The sequence below is a fragment of the Mesoplodon bidens genome (genome assembly GCF_964165515.1).
Source record: "Mesoplodon bidens genome assembly, chromosome: 19".
Taxonomy (NCBI): Eukaryota; Metazoa; Chordata; class Mammalia; order Artiodactyla; family Ziphiidae; genus Mesoplodon; species Mesoplodon bidens.
In genome coordinates this window covers 49,912,244-49,930,650 of record NC_138179.1, presented here as the reverse complement: position 1 = coordinate 49,930,650, position 18,407 = coordinate 49,912,244, and the positions used below count along the sequence as shown (strand labels likewise).

The window sequence follows — 18,407 nt, the reverse complement described above, 5'->3', positions numbered from 1 at the left end:
ATGGGAGACCACGAGGGGCAAGGAGCTTTTCAGAAGTTTGGCCAAGAGTGAGAGGGGTGTGGGGTGAAGGGAGAGGTCTTAGATGGCCCTGGGTCGTTAGCCCTTGGTGGTTGCAGGAACCCAGCCAAGGCTTGTGGAGGGAAGGCTCTCTTCCTTAACATCAGCGAGCAAGTCACCTCAGCCCAGCCCACTTCCCATCAGAGGTCTGGGTCATTAGGAAAGTCATTCCTAACCCTGGTGAGGCTGAGGGCTCAAGGTGGGAGGGTTACCCCAACTCCCCAAGATAAGCCCTTGCATGACCATGGTGAACACCCCTGACCCTAATGGTTCATTCATCACCTCCGTTTTTCAAGGCAGTGCATTCCGGGAGAAAATAATGTATCTGTTTCCCAAATTCTCAGGCCTTAGTGGTCTGACAACCCGAGGTGAACAAACTGAATTGAGAAAGTGCAAGAACAGTAGCACGAAACAATGTGAAGGCAGGTTGCCTACGGAATCGTCAGGAATGAGGAAGATGGTTCTAGAAAGAAGGGGCAAACAGCTGGCTTCAAGGGTCTTCCCACATTGAGACCGTCCGGTCACCCCTGTCGTTGAGTCCAGGGATCAGTCAGCAGTCACACCTTTGTTTTTCACTTTATTGTACAAAAAAGGGGAAACAACACTTCCACGGTTGGCCTTCAGCTTAGGCAGACACCTCTAAGCCATTCCCTCCCACCTCCCATGATGCAAATTCAAGTTGCAGTTGTTGAAACCTACAAAAACACTTCTTAGATATTAGAAAAAAAAACGGGGTGGGGGGAGTGAGGGTCCTCCCCCCCCCCAGCCGTCCAATCCCAGTGCCAAAATGCACCGAGTCACCTCTCACAGCACTAACTCCCCCACCACCACAGCCCTGTTCGTACTGTAAGAATTTTTCAATTTTTAAAACAGGAAAAAAAAAAAGTGCCCCATTCAAAGTTGTTTTTAAATGAAAACACAGTCCGCGAAAACACAACAGAGCAGGGGCACTCAGGGTAATGGGGTTCTTTGCAGGGGCTCTTGGGAAGAAATAGAACCTACGGACCCCAGTACCTAACTCCAGGATCAGGACAAAGGGGAGTAGGAGTGGGGAGTGTCCCTCCCTAGCCGCAACCCCCCTCCCCAGCACCATGGCTAAGGCAAAGCAGATGGTCTGCCTTCCTCTGGGAAGGGGACCTACCTCTCCTATCCCACCTCCTAGGTAGAGTTCCCATTCTTCCCCATCCCTTGGCTTTCATTCAGAGGGGAAGGTGGAAATGCACAAAGCCCCAATTAAATAGGTCACTGACGTGATTGTTTTTTTTTTTAAAAGAGAGAAGCCAAAATTTAATAAAAAACAAACCAACAAAAATTAAACCCAGAGAGGCAAGGTGGCTTGGCTTATGAAGAATCTAGGAATCAGGGTACCAAAATGAGGGGGATGGCTGGGAAGGCCTAGGAGGACAGCTTGCAAAAGCCGCTTTTGCAGACCTCTTCCCCAGCTGTGGATTTGGGGAGGTGGGGTGGGGAAGGGAGCACACCTGAGAAATCAAAGGAAACAGGCGTGGGGTACCTGGAGGATATGCGGGGGGAAAGACAGGAGGGATGTGTAAGTTAAGAGCTTCCAACACATTTCTTGAAGGCCAGGTTCAGAGCCCAGGGTGGCTGGGTGACCCCTCAGATGAGTTGCAAGGGCCTTTCCCACCAAATCAAAGCTTTAAGCTTCACCTGGTCTGTTCCCCCTCCCCACAGTCCTGCTGGATATTGGAGACTAGCAGTAGCTCCAATGACCCTGACAGAGGGAAACCAGTATAGGAAACATCAGAGTGGCTTCAGTACACCCCCCAAATTGAATTAGAGACGAAGCAAAGCAGAAGATATGGAGAAAGGGGCCACCCCGGCCTATCCCCACCAGGATCAATGTCTCCCTGGCCCTCACCAACCCTTTTACCAGCTTCACAGACTGAGGTGGGCGCCCCCTTCTCTCTTACACGCACAAATGCACATGTGCCTTTGCACACATCCACAGGTGCACACATGCTATGTATAGGCCACACACGCGCACGCGCGCACACACACACACACACACGTGCGCACATACACTTTTCCATACGCATCAAGACCGTTTTAAAAAAGTCCCAAACCTACCCTCTAAACCCTCCCTCTCCCAGAAATGACAACAGAGACGGCAGCCGAGGTCGGTAGGAAACGTCTCGTTGACAGCTCAGAGCTTAAAAAAAAAAAATATATACACATATATAAAAAAGACATCTGCCCCTCCCCCCCGCAAGTGGGTCCAGGCAGCTCCTTCCCGCAGGGGGCAGGAGAGGGCCATGGGTCAGTGCCTATGTTCCCATAGGCGCCCCCCGCTCCTCTCCCATGTTCCCTGCCTCCAGTTCCAACGTAGGGGTCCAGGTTGCAAGCCCCTCTGGAAAGAAAGGGGTCTTCCCCAAGCTTCCACCCTCCCTTGGGTCGGGCTGCAGGTGTAAGGGGCCTCACTGAACTCTTTGGGTCCCCCACCCCATCCCACTCCCAGGTCCATTGTCCATGCCGGAACCGCAAGTGCAGAGGGAGGTGGGCTGGGCCGGTCCAGTGGTGGCTCAGTCTGAAGGTTGTGCTCCCTGGAGGGTCCCCCAGGGCTGATGTCTCTGAGGCCGAAGAGTTCTGGCCTGGGCGCCTCCAGTGCCTCCCCCCCACCGTATTTTGTTTAAAAAAAAAAAAAAGAAGAAAAAAAAAAGGAAAGAAAGAAAGTGGGGGAGGCCAAGGGGCAGGGGACAGAACATGGGGGAGAAACAAAGGTGGTGAGTCGGGGAGGGGAGCCCCGGGTGGGGCTGAGCCTCAGTTGGAGTCAGAGTCCGAGGAGTCCCCCGAGGAGGAGGAGCTGGAGCTGCTGCCCTCGGACTCGTTGTCCTCGTCCTCGTCATCGTCCTCGTCGTCGTCCTCGTCGTCGTCGTCATCCTCCTCATTCTGCGAGGCAAGGAATGTGCCGTCACCGGGTGGCCGTCCTGGCAGGGCCCCGCGCGCCCCTCCCACCGGGCGCCATCCATCCCACCTCATCCCCATCCTCGCTCTCATCCTCGCTGCTGGATTCGGAGGAGTCCCCGCCGTCCTCAGAGGAGTCCCCGTTCTCATCATCTTCCTCCTCATCATCCTCGTCATCCTCATCTTCATCCTCTTCATCGTCATCCTCAGACTCCTGGGAGGGATGGAAGCACATGAGTGGTCCCTGCCACACCACTCCAGGCACCTCGGACCCCCGCTCCCGGTCCCCCTTCTGAGAGGGGCTCCTTACCGACTTAGACTGCAGGGGAGTCCGGCTGGACTTGGGGTTCGGGCCTCGCAGCTTGGTCATGCTCTTACGTTTCTGTAGGAGAGGAAGGGGACGTGGGCAAAGGGAGCAGCCATGAGTTCCAAACATCCCCCCCACCCCAAGTTCCCTCCTTATCCCAACACCAGCCCGCTCCCAGACTCACATTAGAGATGTACTCTTTATATGCTGCACGGTCCTGGGGAGACAGACTCTGGGGGAGACAGAGAAGGAGGTGAGGGTTGGAACACGACCCAAACTACTGCTGACAGAGCATGCTGGCCAAGTGCCAGGCAGTGGGCTGAGCAATGACCGCCATCCCACCTTTGCCTGTCCCAGTCTCCCCATACCTTGGGTCTCTGCAGAGAACCCCAGGGACCTGAGAACACAGCTCAGTGTTTCTGCTTAAGATGCCCTGAAGCCTTTTCTAAGCTACCCTGTCCTAAGACTGTTGGTTTTCATGTCTGTCCTGTTGCTCTACCCAAATGGAGGCTCCAGATTCAGGGCGTTCCTCAACTCAGAGAAGCCCCACACGATGACTTCCATAGCCTGGCTGCATCACCCCTCCCCGGAAGCCAAGTCCAGAGCCACTGCCAACGCAGTGGGGCTCACCAAACTTCTGAAACACTTAAACCCTGCTAATTCCCTGGGTCCTTGGCCAACCTGCCTGGGTGGCTGGGGAGGACATCAGTGACTCTCCCCGCTTTACAGATCTGACTGCTCAAGCAAGGCACAGAAAGGAAGCTCAGAGGCTAGGGGCTGAGCCAGAGTCTAGGAGAGGTCCCCTGGTCCCAACTGGAGGGAGGAAAAGGCAGTCTCATTTGGATTTTCCCACTCACTAGCTGTGTGACCTTGGCTAAGTTACTTAACCCCTCTGAGCCTTGGTTTCCTTATCTTTGATAGTAATCATCACCCTGAAGGGCTGCTGGGACACTGAATGAAATCATGAATGCAGACCAGCCACCACGATGCTTCTGTCATCCTTCCTAGGGTCCCCCGGCCCTCTCACCTTGACCCAGAGGTCCAGGTGCACTTTGTACTGCTTCTGCTGCTCCTCGGCCTGCTTTTTGTAGTGCTCCTTCTGGCTCTGGGAGATGCGCTGCCAGCGGCTGCCAATCTCCACCATGCGCTCCTTCAGTGGCAGGTGGTTCAGCTGCCCGTTGGACAGAAGCTCCTGGGAGAACTTCTGGTAACCGTTCCTGGGAGGCGGGGGCGTTGCAGGGAAGGTCAGGAGACCAACCAAGCAGCCGTCCTGCCCTGACCCTCCCCATCCCTAGGGTGAACTCCAGCCCCCAGACTCACATGGGAGGCTTCTTGGGTTCTCCCTGGAACTTCATCTTCTTGGATGAGTTTGCAGCAGCCGGGGGTGCCCGCCTCTCACTCAGCTCTCTCTATGGGGACACCCGGAAAGGTCACACTCATCCTCCCGCCTGCCCCATGCCGTCAGTCCTTAGCTGACTCTCCTTTTATGTACCAGGAAGGAGGAAGAAACTGAGGCACAGCCAGGGAGCAACTTCCTAACAACTCACACCTGTGTCAGACAGGCACTGCCGTCTGAAAGTGCTCTCATAATTGCACTCACACGACTAGTATCATCGCCCTCGTTTTAGTGATGCATCACTGAGGCTCACAGAAGGAAGTTAAGAGACTTACTTAGGGTCACACAACCCAAGCTGGGACTTCTGGCTCCAAGTCCCACGCAGTGAGGAAAGCTGCCCACCCAGGAGGGTGCTCCTGAGTTTTAAGTGGAGAGAGGTGGCCCCAGCTCCATCCTGCCCCACTGTGCTAACCAGAAGCCCTTTTCTACCTCATATCGCTTTTGGTCTTCGGCCGCCTTCTTAATCCACATTAGTTTCTCCTTCTTTTCCATGTTGTTCCAAGTCATCTCCATGGCTTTCAAGGCCTTCTCCCGGTCGTTCTGGGGACAGACAGGGGTGTCAGCTGTGGGAAGGGTCACCTGGGGCTGGAGCGGGTCTGCATGGGCGGTGGCAGAACCACCCCTTTCCTATGAAATTAATAATAAAGTAACTACTTACCGAGAAAAAGAAGAGAAAGAAAAAGGAAACGGAAAAATAAAGCAGAAAAACAACAACACACACACACACAAACCAAAAGAAAGAAAAAGAAAGAAAAAAAAAACCCCAAACAACCCCTTTCCCACTGCCTGCCACCTTGAAGCGGGCCAGGTAGTCGCCGATGACACTCTGTTGCCAGATCTCCTCGGCTCTTTTGGGCGACTCTGGCAGCTTGCCTGGCTTCCTCTCTGACTGGGCCTTCAGTGCAGCCTCCCGGGCCTTGTACTTGGCCTGCAGAGGGGCGGCAGAGGCGTCAGCCTTCCGGCCACCCCCAGGGGGCGCACGTGGCTCGTCCAGCAGTTGAAGGCTCTCCCCGCCACCGACAAGGGTGGGATGAGCAGCGGCGTGGGCCGGTGCAGATGTCTCCGGCCAGGGGCTCAAGCTGCCCAGCGGCCCTGCTCCCCAGGGAGCCCACAGCCCACAGCTGACAGCTTCCCGCCTTCCGGCTCGCTGGGTTCCCAGCCCCACCATCTGCGCCCAGGCACCCTTGCGGCTCACACCCCACACACACCTGGGGCAGGGTGAGGAAGTACAGCTAGCCCCCAGGGGAGAAGCAGCCCAGACCCTGCCCGGCAGCCCCTCCGGTCTGGCAGGCCTGACCTTTTTCTTCTCTGACAGGTCATTCCACATGCGGGCCAGCAGGCGGGTCAGCTCGCTCTCTGAAAGCTCAGGCCGCTCTTCCTGCAGCTGCCGCCGCTTTTCTTCCGAGAAGATGAACATGGCTGACACGGGCCTCTTGGGCTTCTCCGAGCCACCCTTGTAGATGTGCAAAGAGGGTCGGGGTCCACGGGGTGTTCACGGGGAGGAGCCCCACCTCCCCCCGCCCCCAGGACCTGCCTGGTCGTGCCCCCTGCCCACCTTGCCCCCTTCCTGGGAGGGCTTCTTGGAGGCTGGGCTGGTGGCTTGCTTCTTGTTGATGTTCAACATCTTCTCCTCGCCCAGGACCCGCTGCTGCTCCTCCTCAGGCAGGCTCTGGTTGGGGAGAAGGGCCAGCACAGGGCTGAAGGTCTGGTCCCCAGGCTGCTTCCTGGTTGTCTTAAGGGCGTTGCTCACCAATGCCCCGGCCTCCCTCTGCCCTCTGCCCTCCCGAAAGGAACACTCACCTCTAGAAAACGGAGCAGTTCTACCTCATAATCTTTCTTTTTCTGGGAAAGGAAGCGGAGTCAGGGTCAGCATGGGGGCAGCCTCACTGGAGACCCTCCCGTGCTCGGGGGACAAACAGTAGCCCTCAGCAGACCTTCCAGAGCCTGGACAGGGCCTAGTCTCCCTCCACAGATGGTAAGCGCGAGGCCCGAGAATCTGCCTGCATCAGCCCAGATGCTAAACCTAGTACAACACCGTGTCTGAAGCAGGTGCCCAGGGGTCAGACCTCATGCTTCAAAACCCCAAGGCTCTCCAGGAGTCCTCCCTCTCCAGGGCTGGCTCCTGCCGCGGCTCACCTGGTCGCACTTCTTGTGGTAGGCATCCTTCTCCTTCTGGGAGAGCAGCTTCCACTGCTGGCTGCACAGCACCATGCGCTCTGTGCTGGGCACGTCCTTCATGTTGGCCATCAGCTCTGCGCAGTACAGCGAGTAGCTGTTCCTGTCACAACCGGCAGCAAGGGAGGAACGGCCCTGTGAGCGACCTGGGAGGCCCAGGGCGGCAGCCCCCTCACTTCCAGAGCCTGGGCTGAGGCCCTTCCCCAGCCCGGCTCCCTAGCTGCCCGCTCGCCCACCCACCCCAGGGCAGCGCTCACGGAGGTGGCTTGGTGGGTCGCCCGTCAAACTTGTCCTTGAGCTGGCGTTCGGCCTTGGTGAGGGTGGACTTGGTGATGCCCTCCTCACTGATGTTGAGCTCGGGGTGCTTCTGGATATAGTCACGCATAATCTCCTGCAGAGTGAGGCAGGGGGGATGGAGGGCAACGGGGTGTGGGGTTAGCCGGGGCCGGGGGGGTGGGGGAGAGCCGCTGGGAAGGGGAGGCAGGGAGCAAAGCTGGGGGGTGGCCGTGTGTCTGCTGTGTCACACGAGACGTGGTGCCCTGCCCTGCCCTAGCCTGAGATCTCATGGGGAGGGGCGGGGCGGGGAAGGTAGGGGCAGAGGTGAGGGGCCCAGAAGGCCCCTCCCTCAGCGGTAGGACGGGGAGAGACTGCCTGCCGCAGAGTGCGGAGGCCGCAGAGTCAGAGGGCAGAGGCTCGTGAAGAGCCGGGCGGGGAGGAGCGCAGCGGAAGCCTAACCTCGTACTCCTTCCGCTGCTCCAGGGCCTTATGAATCCATTTCAGCCTCTTTTTGTCCGAGAGCTGAGACCACTGCTTCCCCAGGGAGTCCTTCACCTCCTTCGTAGTGGCCTGCAAACCAAAAGCCGTCAGACACACGCAGGCAGCCAGGGGCAGGGGGGGAGGGGAAGGGGAGGGGGACACAGAGGCCCCCGCCCCCTCAGGCCACAGGAGGTCACGAGAGTGTCCCCCACAGGCCAGGAGGGGAAGGCAGAGAGGGGGCGGGGGGGGGCGGGGGGCGGGGCCCGCCTGGGTGCAAGGGGACAGGCTCACACACGCACACATGCACACACTCGCACGCCAGCTGGCCCAGGCCCTGTCCATGCAGCCCACCCCTGGGGAGGGGCCTCCTCTCCTGCACCCCTGCACCGTGCCCGGCCGATCTGGCGCGGCTCCCCCTTGCCACTACCGTGCGCCCTCCCTGCCACCCCTTGGCCGGACACTCACATCTGGCCGCACTTTGAGGTACACCTTCTTCTCGTGGGTGTACCACAGCTGCTGGGGGGTTTTGGGCTTCTCAGGGATGTCCGACTTCTTGGCATTCTGGATTAGGTCTGGGTGATCCTCCCTAGCCAGGGCACGGGGAGCAACAGTCAATGGGGGGAGGGGACCCTGCCAGGGCAGACCCAAGCTAGCTGCCCCACCCACCAAGGCTCCTTGGCCTATCAGCTGGGGCCTAGTGGGACAGCGGTTGCCTGCCGGTCCCTCCCCTTGAGCCTAAGCCACTAGGGTCTACAGGTGACCCATCCATCTTCCGTGCCTCAAGTGCCAGGCTCTGGTCATTGCTACCCTCTCCTGCCGCACCCAGCGCCCTGTGGCCCTCCTCTGGGCTCCACTGCCTTACCTGAATCGGGCGAGGTTTCGCTCAAACTCCTGTTTCTCCCTCTGGAAGTCCTGAATATACTTCATCTGGGGGGAGGAGGTGACGGGGTCATCCACAACCCAAGGCCTGAGCTACAAAACCCACCAAGCCCTCCTTGCTAGCTCTTTTGCCTCCCAGTTGGTGCTGTATATAGAGGATGTCGTGAGCAGGAAAGGGACTGCGGTCTGCCTTCCAGTGGGCTGGGGGTGGGGGACTCCACCGTAGCCCAGACAGTGGGAGCTACAGGGGTCTCCCAGAACACATCCTGCATCCTATCCCCTCCTTTTAAGAAAGGGAAAGAGTCCCAGGAAGGGGACATGGCATTATCCAGTCACGCAGTAAGCAGCGACAGGGCTGGGACTCCCCGCAACACTACCCCTCTGCCTTTCCCCAACGCCACGACACTCCCAGTGAGTCAGGAGAAGATGTAGGCCTTGCTCCTGTCGTGCTCTCCTCCTGTGTCTGTGGCAGCTAATACTAATCTGCCCCCTCAGAGGTGGCCCACAGGGCAAGTGGCAGGCTGAGTCCTGCTTCCAAAGGGAGATCGCATTGGAGGGAACCCAGAGTGAATTCTTGTATATGGATTTTTTCCCCCCATCTGCTACCTTTGGGTCCCTGGCTGTCCTTGGCGATCCTGACACCACCCCCACCCCCACCCCCACCCCCAGCCATTGCCACCCTCCCTGCCTCTGATCCCTTCTTCCAGGCTCTTGGCTCTTTCGCTCCTTGAGCCCTCCCTCTCCCAGCCCCGTCATTCTCCTTTGCTGTTTGGCTTCCCTTCCTTCGACTGCACCGGCTTCTACCAGCCTGGTCCTCCCTTCCCACCATCCCACCATCCCACCTCCATCCCGGTATCCTTCCGGCCTCTCCACACCCCTCACTCTGACTTCCCTTCCAGCCTGTCTCTTTCCCTTCCTCATCTACATCCTGTCCTGGCTCCCACTCAATGTCCGTCTTTCCTTTATCCCTCTTCTTCCCAGATTCACAAATGAGTTAGCACTGGAGGAGGCCAGAGGCTCAAGCTGATTGAGCCCAACCCCTGCCTCTCATCAGGCGCAAGAAGCGAGGCAGCTCCACTTCCCTCCGAGGTTCCCGTAGAAAACCAGGAGCAGAACCCAGCCCGCTCAGCCCCAGTCGCAGCCCTCCTCACACAAAACAGCAGCTTTTGGAGCCGGAAGGCACCACCCAGATCAGGCTCACCCTCCACACCTCAGATCAAGACCAGGCCCGAAGGACGGAAGGAACTTACCGAAGGGCACATACACAGTGATTCAGTGGTAGCCAGAACAGGCCCAAGGCCTGTGTCCCCTAGGCCGGCACTCTGTCCACTCTACCACGGAGTTTCTTCTATCCCTCCCTGAACCTGAGACCCTTTGCCTCTCCCTCCCACCCTGTGGAAATGTCTCGGTGTTATGTGTACAGTCAGTTCTGTGACGGCCCCATCGTAGGGGTCAAGAATAGCTCCAGCGATTCATACTCCGGCTTGGCTCAAGCAGTAGTTGCAGACAGCCGGATCTACCCAGCCAAGCTAGCTCCTTTTCTGGGTACAGAACCAGGCCACGTGAGCCCAAAGCCAGGGTGTGCAGACCAGGAAGAGGGCTACCCCCGGTGCTGGTGCCCTCCCGAGAGCTGGCTGCCTGCAACTCTGTGTCCTCTCCCAGCAAATAAATGTGCCCCCTTGTCTCTCCTGCTGCCCCCTGCCAACATCTGTCCCTGGCTCCATCTCACCATGTAGCATCTCCTGTGTGTGTGTGTGTCTCTCTCCCCACCCCACCTCACTCGTGTCCCAGCTGCAGTGCTTTGCTGTCTATCTCTGCAAGGTACCGCATGATCTCACTGTGCTGTGTCCACCCCTGCCTGGGAGGCTGGGCAGCCCCTGCCCAAGGTTAACGGGCTTGAGGGTCTGGGAGAGCGTAAGGCCACAAGGGACAATGTGTGCAAGGGGAAGCCCACCCATGTAACCTGTGGACGTGGCAGTGAGAAAAGCACTAGGCAGGGAGCCTGAGCACTAAACCGGAGTCCTGGGACACGATACCCTCCTGCACCCCAGTTCGTTGCCCACAAAATCAGGATAACCCAGTCTCCCGGGGTTACCTCTACAAGCATCAAACGAGACCATGTGGGGAAATATCAGAAGTGAACAGCTCTGCAGGCCTAACAGTGAGGACGTGTGTGTGAAAGAACACTACGGGTTTTGCCTGCCTCGGTCAGGGTTACACCTGCAGCAGTGCCCACGCCGGACAGTGTGTGGGCCTGGCAGAGGGTGATCAGGTGTGGCTGCCCAAGGCCCTACTCTGCTCAGCTGACCCACCCACGCCCCTGATGCCAGGTCCCTTGGTCTAAGCCCTCACCACCCCCGACAGATGACCTACACCACACCAGCTGCTCCCGGCCTTTTCCCTCCCCGCACCTTAGTCCCCCTCCCCCCACCTTCTTCTTCTCCGGCAGCTCTTTGTATTTCTTGGACAGAATCTTGGTCAGGTCCAGGTTGCTCATCTCGGGGTGGAGTTTTGCGTACTTGGCCCGCTTCTCCATGAAAAAGCGGAAATAAGGGGTCAGGGGCTTCTTTGGGAAGTCTGGGTGTTTCTGGAAGGAGGAACAAGGACATGGTCAAGGTGAGACACTGTCCATTCTTTGGACCTTGCCTCTCCAAACCTTTGTGCTCCTCCTCCTGGCAACTCACCTTGAGTTTTTTGCCTTTGTAAGGATTTTTAACATGTTCCTGAGCATCGAGGATCAGTTCTGTCAACGTACGGAACTTCCTCACCTGGAGGAGGAAGGGAGGTGAGTGGAAGGGGAAGTTCCGAAAAGGGGGACACCACCCAGGCACGAAGCCTTGCTTCCCAATGGGCCTTCTCTACTTTCCACTAGACTGAAGTTATCGAAGGAGGAGGGCAGGGGCCAACAGTGACACAACTCAGACAGCCCTGACACCCAGGCAGACACCCAGGCACTGGTCTGTGCTTACTGCAGAGGCCCAGGCAGTCAGTACACAGCACAGGACAGCAACATGGTGACCACCTGACCTCGAAATGGTTGTCCATGTCAGCACCTCATTCAATCCCCAGAACAGCTCAGGCAACAGACGCTCTAAGACGGTAAGTATTCAAGGCCACACAGCTAGAAAGTGGCAGAACTGAGAAGTCTTGGCCAGTGCTGTCAACCGTGCCACCTCCCAAAATGCACAAGGGCGACCACAAGAGCACCTTGCCTAGTCTCTTTCCTTCCTGTTTATAGACTTCTGTTCCATCTCCTCCACCAGGAAGGTTGAGAGGCAAGGGTAAGTGTAGATGTGTGTTTGAATGTGTCAGGAAGCGGGTGGGGGGATTCGTTACCTCGTTAGAAATCTCCACCCATTTGAGCTTGCACATGTCTCCAGAAAAGTCTTTAAATGCTACTTTTTCCCAGTCCATATGTGACTCGGTGGTTTTGAACTTGGAGCTGTCATTGGATGGAAGGTTGTTCTTCATGCATTCCAGCAAAGTCAGCATGTCTTCCTGGGACCAGCGGTCTGGGGAAGGGTAAGAAAAGCCATCATGCCTGGCTCATGCCAGCCCCCATCTGCTCCCCAGTCCTTAAGCACTCAACCCTTCCTTCCCAGAGCATCCCGGACCCTGATTATTTCCCATCTGAAGGCAGCCTGACATGGGTTACAATTTACTGTAGCCAAGTGCGGGGAAAGGAAGCTACAGTGATTTGGGACACTGCTGGAGAACAGCTAGCTTATCGGAGAAGGAAGGGAAGGAAGGAGGCAACACATCTACACGTGAAGCTAAATTCAATCCAAGTTCTAGGTGGCTACCCTAAATGTGCAGACTGAGGAAGGGGTGTGGGCAGGAAGGAGAACCCATGCTGATGTCTCTCTCCAGCACAGCTAGAAACTAACATTAGAGGCATGAGTATTCCACCATCCTACCCCTCCTCTCAAAGAGGACCAAAGGAGAATTTGGGGTAAGTAAAACAATGGTAGAACCATATAGGGCAGCTGTGAGGCAAGGCAGGCAGGTGGGCAAACACTCCCAGGGCCCTGCTCCAGGGAGACACCCGCCCCCTCCCCTAGAATTCTGAGTTGTCTTCTCAGCCCAACTCCCCATGCAGGCAAAAAACGGAGTCTGGACCAGCTATTTCCAGCCACTGAAAGGTAGCTCCAGTGAGGCCTCTCTGGAGGGTGGCTTCCCTGGAAAGTGAGCTGGGAGGACAGCTATCCAAGGCTAGGAGTCAAAAGGGCTCTTGTATTTACATCTGGTAACCTGGGCCAGGGTTTCCACAGATGGGTCACATGAACCCATAATCCTCTCTCCTCTCAATGTCCCACAGGCATTGCCAGATGCTCAGATTCATCCTACCCCCTGCCACCCTACACACTGGATCCCCACTGGGTGGGGTAGGGTGTAGTTATTTATCTTTGAGGCCTCAAGCCATCAAAACACCCTTTCTCTCCAACCTGCCTCACCAAAAACTGTCCTCTTAATAACAATAAAGAACCTGAAAAGCCTCCCCAATCCCTCTCATCTCCCCCTTCCTCCACATTCCTCATCTTCCCTCCCGTTCCAGGACACTGTTGGGGACACACTAGAGCTGACTGGGAACCCCAGAAGGAAGACTTGCATACGCCTCCTACTCCCCCTCTGACGTGGGGGTAATGGAGTGTGAAAAATACAGTTTATAGGTTCAAGGCCAAATAATTTGGGTTTAGCCAAACCCCCAGTGTAAGGGATGTTTGACACTCAAGCCGCTCCCTCCCATATCATTTCAGAGAATGCAGACTGCAGAAGGCCTTTAGAAGGGGAGTGGGCCTTGCAGACCTACGTGAGAAAAGAGGATTTAAGTTAAAGAGGCCTGAGGGTCGGGGCTCCTACCTTGGCCTTTGGGGGCGGCCATTTCCAGGTCTGTGGGGCAGTCGGCTTCTCCGTTCATTCTCCAGCCGTCCAGCCACCTCCTCGGTCGTGCTGGCCAGGCAAGCCGGGGTCAAAGCCACCTCACCCTTTAGAAGAGACACCAGTCCCCACTCAGGAGGGCTGAGAGGTGGGGGACTGTCTATCCCTCCCTCCCCCAAAGGGGAGGGGGACACAAGCCCACACTCTCAGAGAGACCCAGCCAAGACTCTAGGAGGCTTAATGAGTTGGTGGGGGTGGGAGTGCGCTCTTCCTCTACCTCCTAACCACACACACCCCCGCCCCCCAGCCCCTACAGCCCCTACAGCCCCGCTCCTCGGCGTGCGCCCTCCCCTGCCCACGCGAAAGACTGCTCCCTGCTCCCGCGTGCAGCTATAGCACCCGCCCTCCGCCCTCCTTCCCCCACCCCGGCCAAAAAAAAAACCAAAACAAAACTCCTCCTCTTCTGTACGCCCCGCCCCGGGGAGGCCCCAGGCTGGAGGGCGGGGGAGGAGGAAGGGCGGGTAAAGGGCGCGCGCGGCCGCGGAAGCGGGCACGCGCTGCAGTCTCCTCCTCCCGCTCCCCCCCGGCCGGTTCCCCCCGCCTCCGCAACCCGGCGGGGACCCGGACGCAGCGCAGCCGCCGCCGGCCCCGGAGCGCAGCGGCCGCATCGCCCCCGGGGACCGGATCCGGATTCCCGCCGCCCTCCCCCTCGGGCTCCCGACGCCGTCCCCGCCCGCCTGGGCGGGCGAGCAGCCGGAGAGAAGCGGCCTGGCCTGCCCCCCGCCCCCGAGCCACCCACCCCGGCCAGAGGCGCCGCCACCGCCCAGCCACCCCGACGCGCACGGAGGAGCCCGGCGCAGAGGCGCGACCACGGCGGGAACCGCCGCCTCCTCCCCCGAGCCTGCGGCCCAGCCCCGCCGGCGCCCCCGCCCCGGCCTCCGGGGAGCCGAGCCAAGGAGAGGGCGGGAGGACGGCGGCCGGGAGGCGGGAGAGCAGCGCTCACCGGCCCCGCCGCCCCCTCCGGCGGCCGGAGAGAACTGCGCCTGCCGGCTCGGAGAAGCGCGGGCTCCTCCGCCTGCGGCCGGGGCTCGGCTCGGGCCTCGCTTCCTGCCCTCCCCTCCCCCGGTTCTCGGCGTCCTCTCCAGTGCCCTGGTCCTCTCTCGCCCAGTCCCCTGCCCGGAGGTCGCCCCGGGTCTCCTCCGGGTGTCCACCGCACCCACGGCTCGCTCCCCGCCGCCCGGCCCCGACCCCGGCGCGCGTCCTCAGCCGCCTCGGTTACCCGGCGCAGCGCGGCCTCCGGGCTTCCCGCTCCGGCAGCTCCCTCCCCGGCTCTGAGCGGCGGCGCCCTCCCCCGCTCGGCCGGGCACAGCCGCAGCTCCCTCCCGCGGCGGCAGCGGCTCCTCCTCCGGGCGCGGCGGCGGCGGCGGCGGCGGCGGCGGCGGCGGCTGTGGGGCGGCGGCTGCTGCTGCTGCTGTGGCGGCGGCGGCTGTGGCTGCTGCCTGCTGCTCCTCGCGGCGAAAAGCACAAAGCACAGCGCCCTCCGCCTGCAGGCAGCCCGCCCGCCGCCCGCCCGCCGGCCCCGGCCTCAGCTCGCACACCCCCCGTCGCCGCCGCAGCCTCCGCCGCCGGAGCGGGGAGGAGGAGGGAGAAAGGAGGAGGAGCGGGAGGGGGGGCGGGAGAAGCGGGGCAGCGAGCGCGTCCTTCCCCGTAGAGCGCACACCGACCCCCGGGGAGCGAGCGCCAGCCCGCCCGCCTCGCCGGCTCCGCTCCCTCCCACAGCCTGCCCGGGCGGGCTCCGCGGGGGGCAGCTGGGAGGAGGGGCGGGAGCTGGGGGGACCCGGGCGGCCGAGGCGGAGGGAAGGAAGGAGGGGAGGGGGGTGGTGGTGGTGGTGGTGGTGGTGGTGGTGGTAGTGGTAGTGGTGGTGGTGGCGGCGGCGGCGGTGGCTGCCGCCGGGGAGCGGGGGGGGCCGGGGCAGGGAGACACGCAGCCGCCCGGATGGCGGCGGGGCTCGGAGCCGAGGCGGGCGGGCGCCGAGAGCGACCTCGCCAGACCCGCGGGGGAACTAGCAGGCTCGGCCGGCGCGGGAGGGAGGGCGCGAGGTGCGGCCGCAGAGAGGGTGCCCGGAGGGCCCCCAGGCGGCCGTGGAGGCTCAGGGGTCGGCTGCAGCCCTGCTCCGGAGCTCTCTCCCCAGTCTCCCCAGCTCAGATTCGGGCTTCCACTCCAGCCCTCATACGCTCCCCTCGCCCGCCTCGCTGAGCGGGCGGTCCGCGTCCACCCTTATCCCCGGAGCGTAGCCACCGGCTCGGGGCGCACGCACGCCGATCGCGGCGCCAGGCTTCGGCGCCTGCCTCGCGGTCGCCTAGCTGCCTCGCAGCACACACACGAAACTTTCAAAAAAATTATCCCTACAAAATATCCTTCTTGCAAATTAAAAAAAAAGTCTCCTTTGCTTCTTAAACCCCGCATACGGCGAGGGGGCGACGGGCTCCGGCGGAGGAGCCTCTCTGGGAGCTGGTTCAATCCAGCCCGGCATGGCTCCCCAGGCCTGCCCGGGCGCATGGAGATCGGCGCCGCCGCCACTCTCAGCAACCCCTCTCCCCCGAAATCGGCGGCGCCGGGGCTCACTTACCGAGCGTGTGAATGGGAGCGCGGGCCAGGGGCACCTTAGGGGTGCGGCGGGCCGAAGAGCCGAGCTGCAGCTCCGCCGCAGCCGACGCCGGGGCAGCAAGTCGCCAGACAAAGCCCGAGATGGCGAAGCGGAGCGACGGCTAATGGCGAGCCCCACGCGCCGCGCTCCGCCCGCCCCGCTCCGCCCGCCCGCCCGCCCGCCTCGGCGCAGCGCAGCGCCGCTCCGAGCGCTCGCCCGTCAGAGCCGCCTCGGCGCCGCCGCGCCTCCCGGGCCACCCGGGCCTCGCCTGGCCCCTCCGCCTCCTCCGGGCGGCTTAGCCTCACCCCTTCCGTCCCACCGCGCTGGGGGCTGCACGAAAATTAAAAAAAAAAGAAAAAGAAAAATGCTTTTTTTTTTTTTTCCTTTGGTAGGGCGGGCGTGTTGAGACTTTCGGATCTTTTTGCCCCCAGCTCGCACTCACCTGCGGAACCGCCGGGAGGGCTGGGGGTGGGGGCGCGCGGGGCTGGAGCCGGCAAGCGCGGGTTGAAAGCTAGCCAAGCTCTGCAGCGCTCGACCCGGGCGTATACGCCGCCGCCAGTCCCCGCAGAGAAATCGTCCTCCTTCCCCCGCCTCCATCGCTCTGCGTTTCTCTTCCAATCAGCCGATCGCTTGGCGGCTCCTCCATTCTCCGGCCAAGCCCGCTGCCTAGAGCGAGCTCCACTCCTCCATCTGCTCGCCCGGCTCCTCGCTCCCCTGCCGCGGCCGGCGAGACGACGTGGGGACGGAGGGGGATTTGCGAGGGAACCTGCGGCTTCCCGGTCCCATTGCTCCCTCCCCGCTGCCTCCTGCCTCCTGCTTCTCTCCTGCGTCTTTCCAACTCTCCCCTGTCGCCACTGGTGTGTGTCTGAGTGTGTGCGCGCTTTTTTTTTTTTTTTATTGCTCTTTGCTTTTGCAACCCTGGAGCCAAGTGGGGGGGGGATAGAAAGGGGGGGGGGTGTTACCAAAAAGGAAAAAAAAAAAAAAGAAAAAGCAAGCAAGAAGCTCTTCGGTTTGTAACACACTGGAAAACCGGGGGAGTACCCCGCCTCGTCCGATCTCGGTGCCCCGCGAGGGCCTTCCGGGTTTTAGAGCGAGCCTCACGCTATTCTCAATGCCCCTCACCTCCTTCGGGTTTAGGGTCCGAGGAGTCCAAGCAAATAATTCTCCCCCTGGGCCGTAGCAAGGAGGTGTCAGGGTGAGAGTTGGGGGCATTTCTCAAGAAGCAAAACCATCCCTCCCACCCCGGCTTCGGTAGCTGGGCCGGAGTCCGGGTTGAGAGCAAAAATCCCGGTTGGTTTAGGCGAAGAGGATTCCGGGGCAAAGTCGGAGCCGCGAGACCGCGCTTCGAGCATCTCCCCTTCGGTCTCTGCTTCCTGTCCCCTGCCTGCTCCCCGTTTAATTTTTTTTTTTCCCCCCTCTCCTTTAATCTAATTTCTTCCAACTCCACCTTTGTTGTTAACCGGCGTCACGCCCGGACTAGCCAATCCCCGCCACGCAATCAGCTTGTCAAAAAGGCTCGGCCAGCCCTGGGAAAACAGGCCGCGGGCACTGCCCCCCCAACCCTACCCCCCGCCCCCCGCACGGCGTCGGCGGCGGCGGAGGGGAGCCGCGAGGGGAGCCTTGCACCCCGGCCTCGCCGCCCGAGCCGCAGCGGGAAAGCCTCCTCGTAGGTTTCCGCTCTCCACCATCCTGAGGGCCAGGGATTTTAGGGCCTGGGCGGGGATCGAAAGGCCTGGGCGGGACCACCATCTACCCTCCCACTGCCGTCGGCTGTGGTTGTCTGTCGCTGCCTCCCCTCCTCCGAGGAAGGTTCATCTGGACGCAGGAAACCAGAAGACAGTCTGAAGAACGCCTGCTTCCAATAGGCGAGCCTACGGTTTGGGCCATCGCTCCGGGGGCAGAGCCATTGCTCCCGGGTCTCGGAATGCCAGTCTACCACACCAACACTGCTACGGCCCACATCTCGACCAGCTGGGTCACCGGCCCCTTTGGACTCTCCCCTGGCACACAGCCTTCTCCATCCTCACACAGCAGCCTCGCTGCTGCTGTAATTCCTCTTGTCTCCTGGGAGAAATGAGATTCCTTTTCCAGGACTTCCATAGCCCACATCTGCCACGTTTCACAAACAAGGAGGAAAATCCTGTCAAGATCTGGTGTGTCCGGATTTTTCAGTGGGTAGGGCATGTAGGAGGGGCCGATTTACCTTGATGCTAATGAAGCTTAAGCTTCAGGGCTCCTCATCGCAGGGCCTGTTCAAGGCCCTGTCCTTAATTTTGATTCATCATTTGGTATTATTTTTGAGTCTCCCCCTCCCCTCCAATCGTACAAGTTTCAGCCCCACAAACCCAGCTCTACCCTTGGAACCTACAGAGGGCATTTTGTGTAGGAC

General features: G+C 60.2%; 2 protein-coding genes across 6 annotated transcripts in view; one reads left to right on the top strand and one right to left on the bottom strand.

Annotated features, from left to right (window-relative positions):
- Positions 1–2,646: 2,646 nt before the first annotated feature.
- UBTF (upstream binding transcription factor) lies at positions 2,647–16,810 on the bottom strand. Of its 5 annotated transcripts, none has more exons than XM_081220649.1 (21): positions 16,461–16,810; positions 13,353–13,477; positions 11,829–12,004; positions 11,177–11,260; positions 10,924–11,079; positions 8,476–8,540; positions 8,079–8,199; positions 7,593–7,703; positions 7,115–7,248; positions 6,819–6,960; positions 6,483–6,524; positions 6,238–6,351; positions 5,980–6,135; positions 5,476–5,610; positions 5,112–5,222; positions 4,607–4,695; positions 4,314–4,503; positions 3,471–3,518; positions 3,290–3,361; positions 3,050–3,193; positions 2,647–2,964 (listed from the first exon to the last, which is right to left on the bottom strand). In XM_081220649.1, the coding sequence occupies exons 2-21, from the start codon at positions 13,408–13,410 to the stop codon at positions 2,836–2,838; spliced, it is 2,277 nt and encodes a 758-aa protein (XP_081076775.1). In that variant the 5' UTR covers positions 13,411–13,477; positions 16,461–16,810; the 3' UTR covers positions 2,647–2,835. The 5 variants fall into 5 exon arrangements, with proteins under 5 accessions (XP_081076775.1, XP_081076773.1, XP_081076772.1 ...); XM_081220647.1 differs by lacking the exon at positions 16,461–16,810 and adding an exon at positions 16,001–16,338; XM_081220646.1 differs by lacking the exon at positions 16,461–16,810 and adding an exon at positions 14,650–15,014.
- Positions 13,611–18,407, top strand: part of LOC308607068 (uncharacterized protein) — a gene marked incomplete at its 5' end in the record, with an annotated part of 96,035 nt that continues 91,238 nt past the window's right edge. Inside the window, 2 exons of the mRNA XM_081218658.1 lie at positions 13,611–13,614; positions 14,002–14,628. Of these exons, the coding sequence (XP_081074784.1) occupies positions 13,611–13,614; positions 14,002–14,628 (631 nt within the window). The remainder of the gene's footprint in view (positions 13,615–14,001; positions 14,629–18,407) is intronic.

Excerpts from the sequence above, each read along its gene's own strand:
- UBTF (XM_081220649.1), bottom strand. The coding sequence starts at position 13,410 with ATGAACGGAGAAGCCGACTGCCCCACAGACCTGGAAATGGCCGCCCCC. Across the intron at positions 6,961-7,114 it reads CGACCCACCAAGCCACCTCC|GAACAGCTACTCGCTGTACT; the intron begins GTGAGCGCTGCC and ends CGGTTGTGACAG. Across the intron at positions 3,194-3,289 it reads CTCCCCTGCAGTCTAAGTCG|GAGTCTGAGGATGACGATGA; the intron begins GTAAGGAGCCCC and ends CATCCCTCCCAG.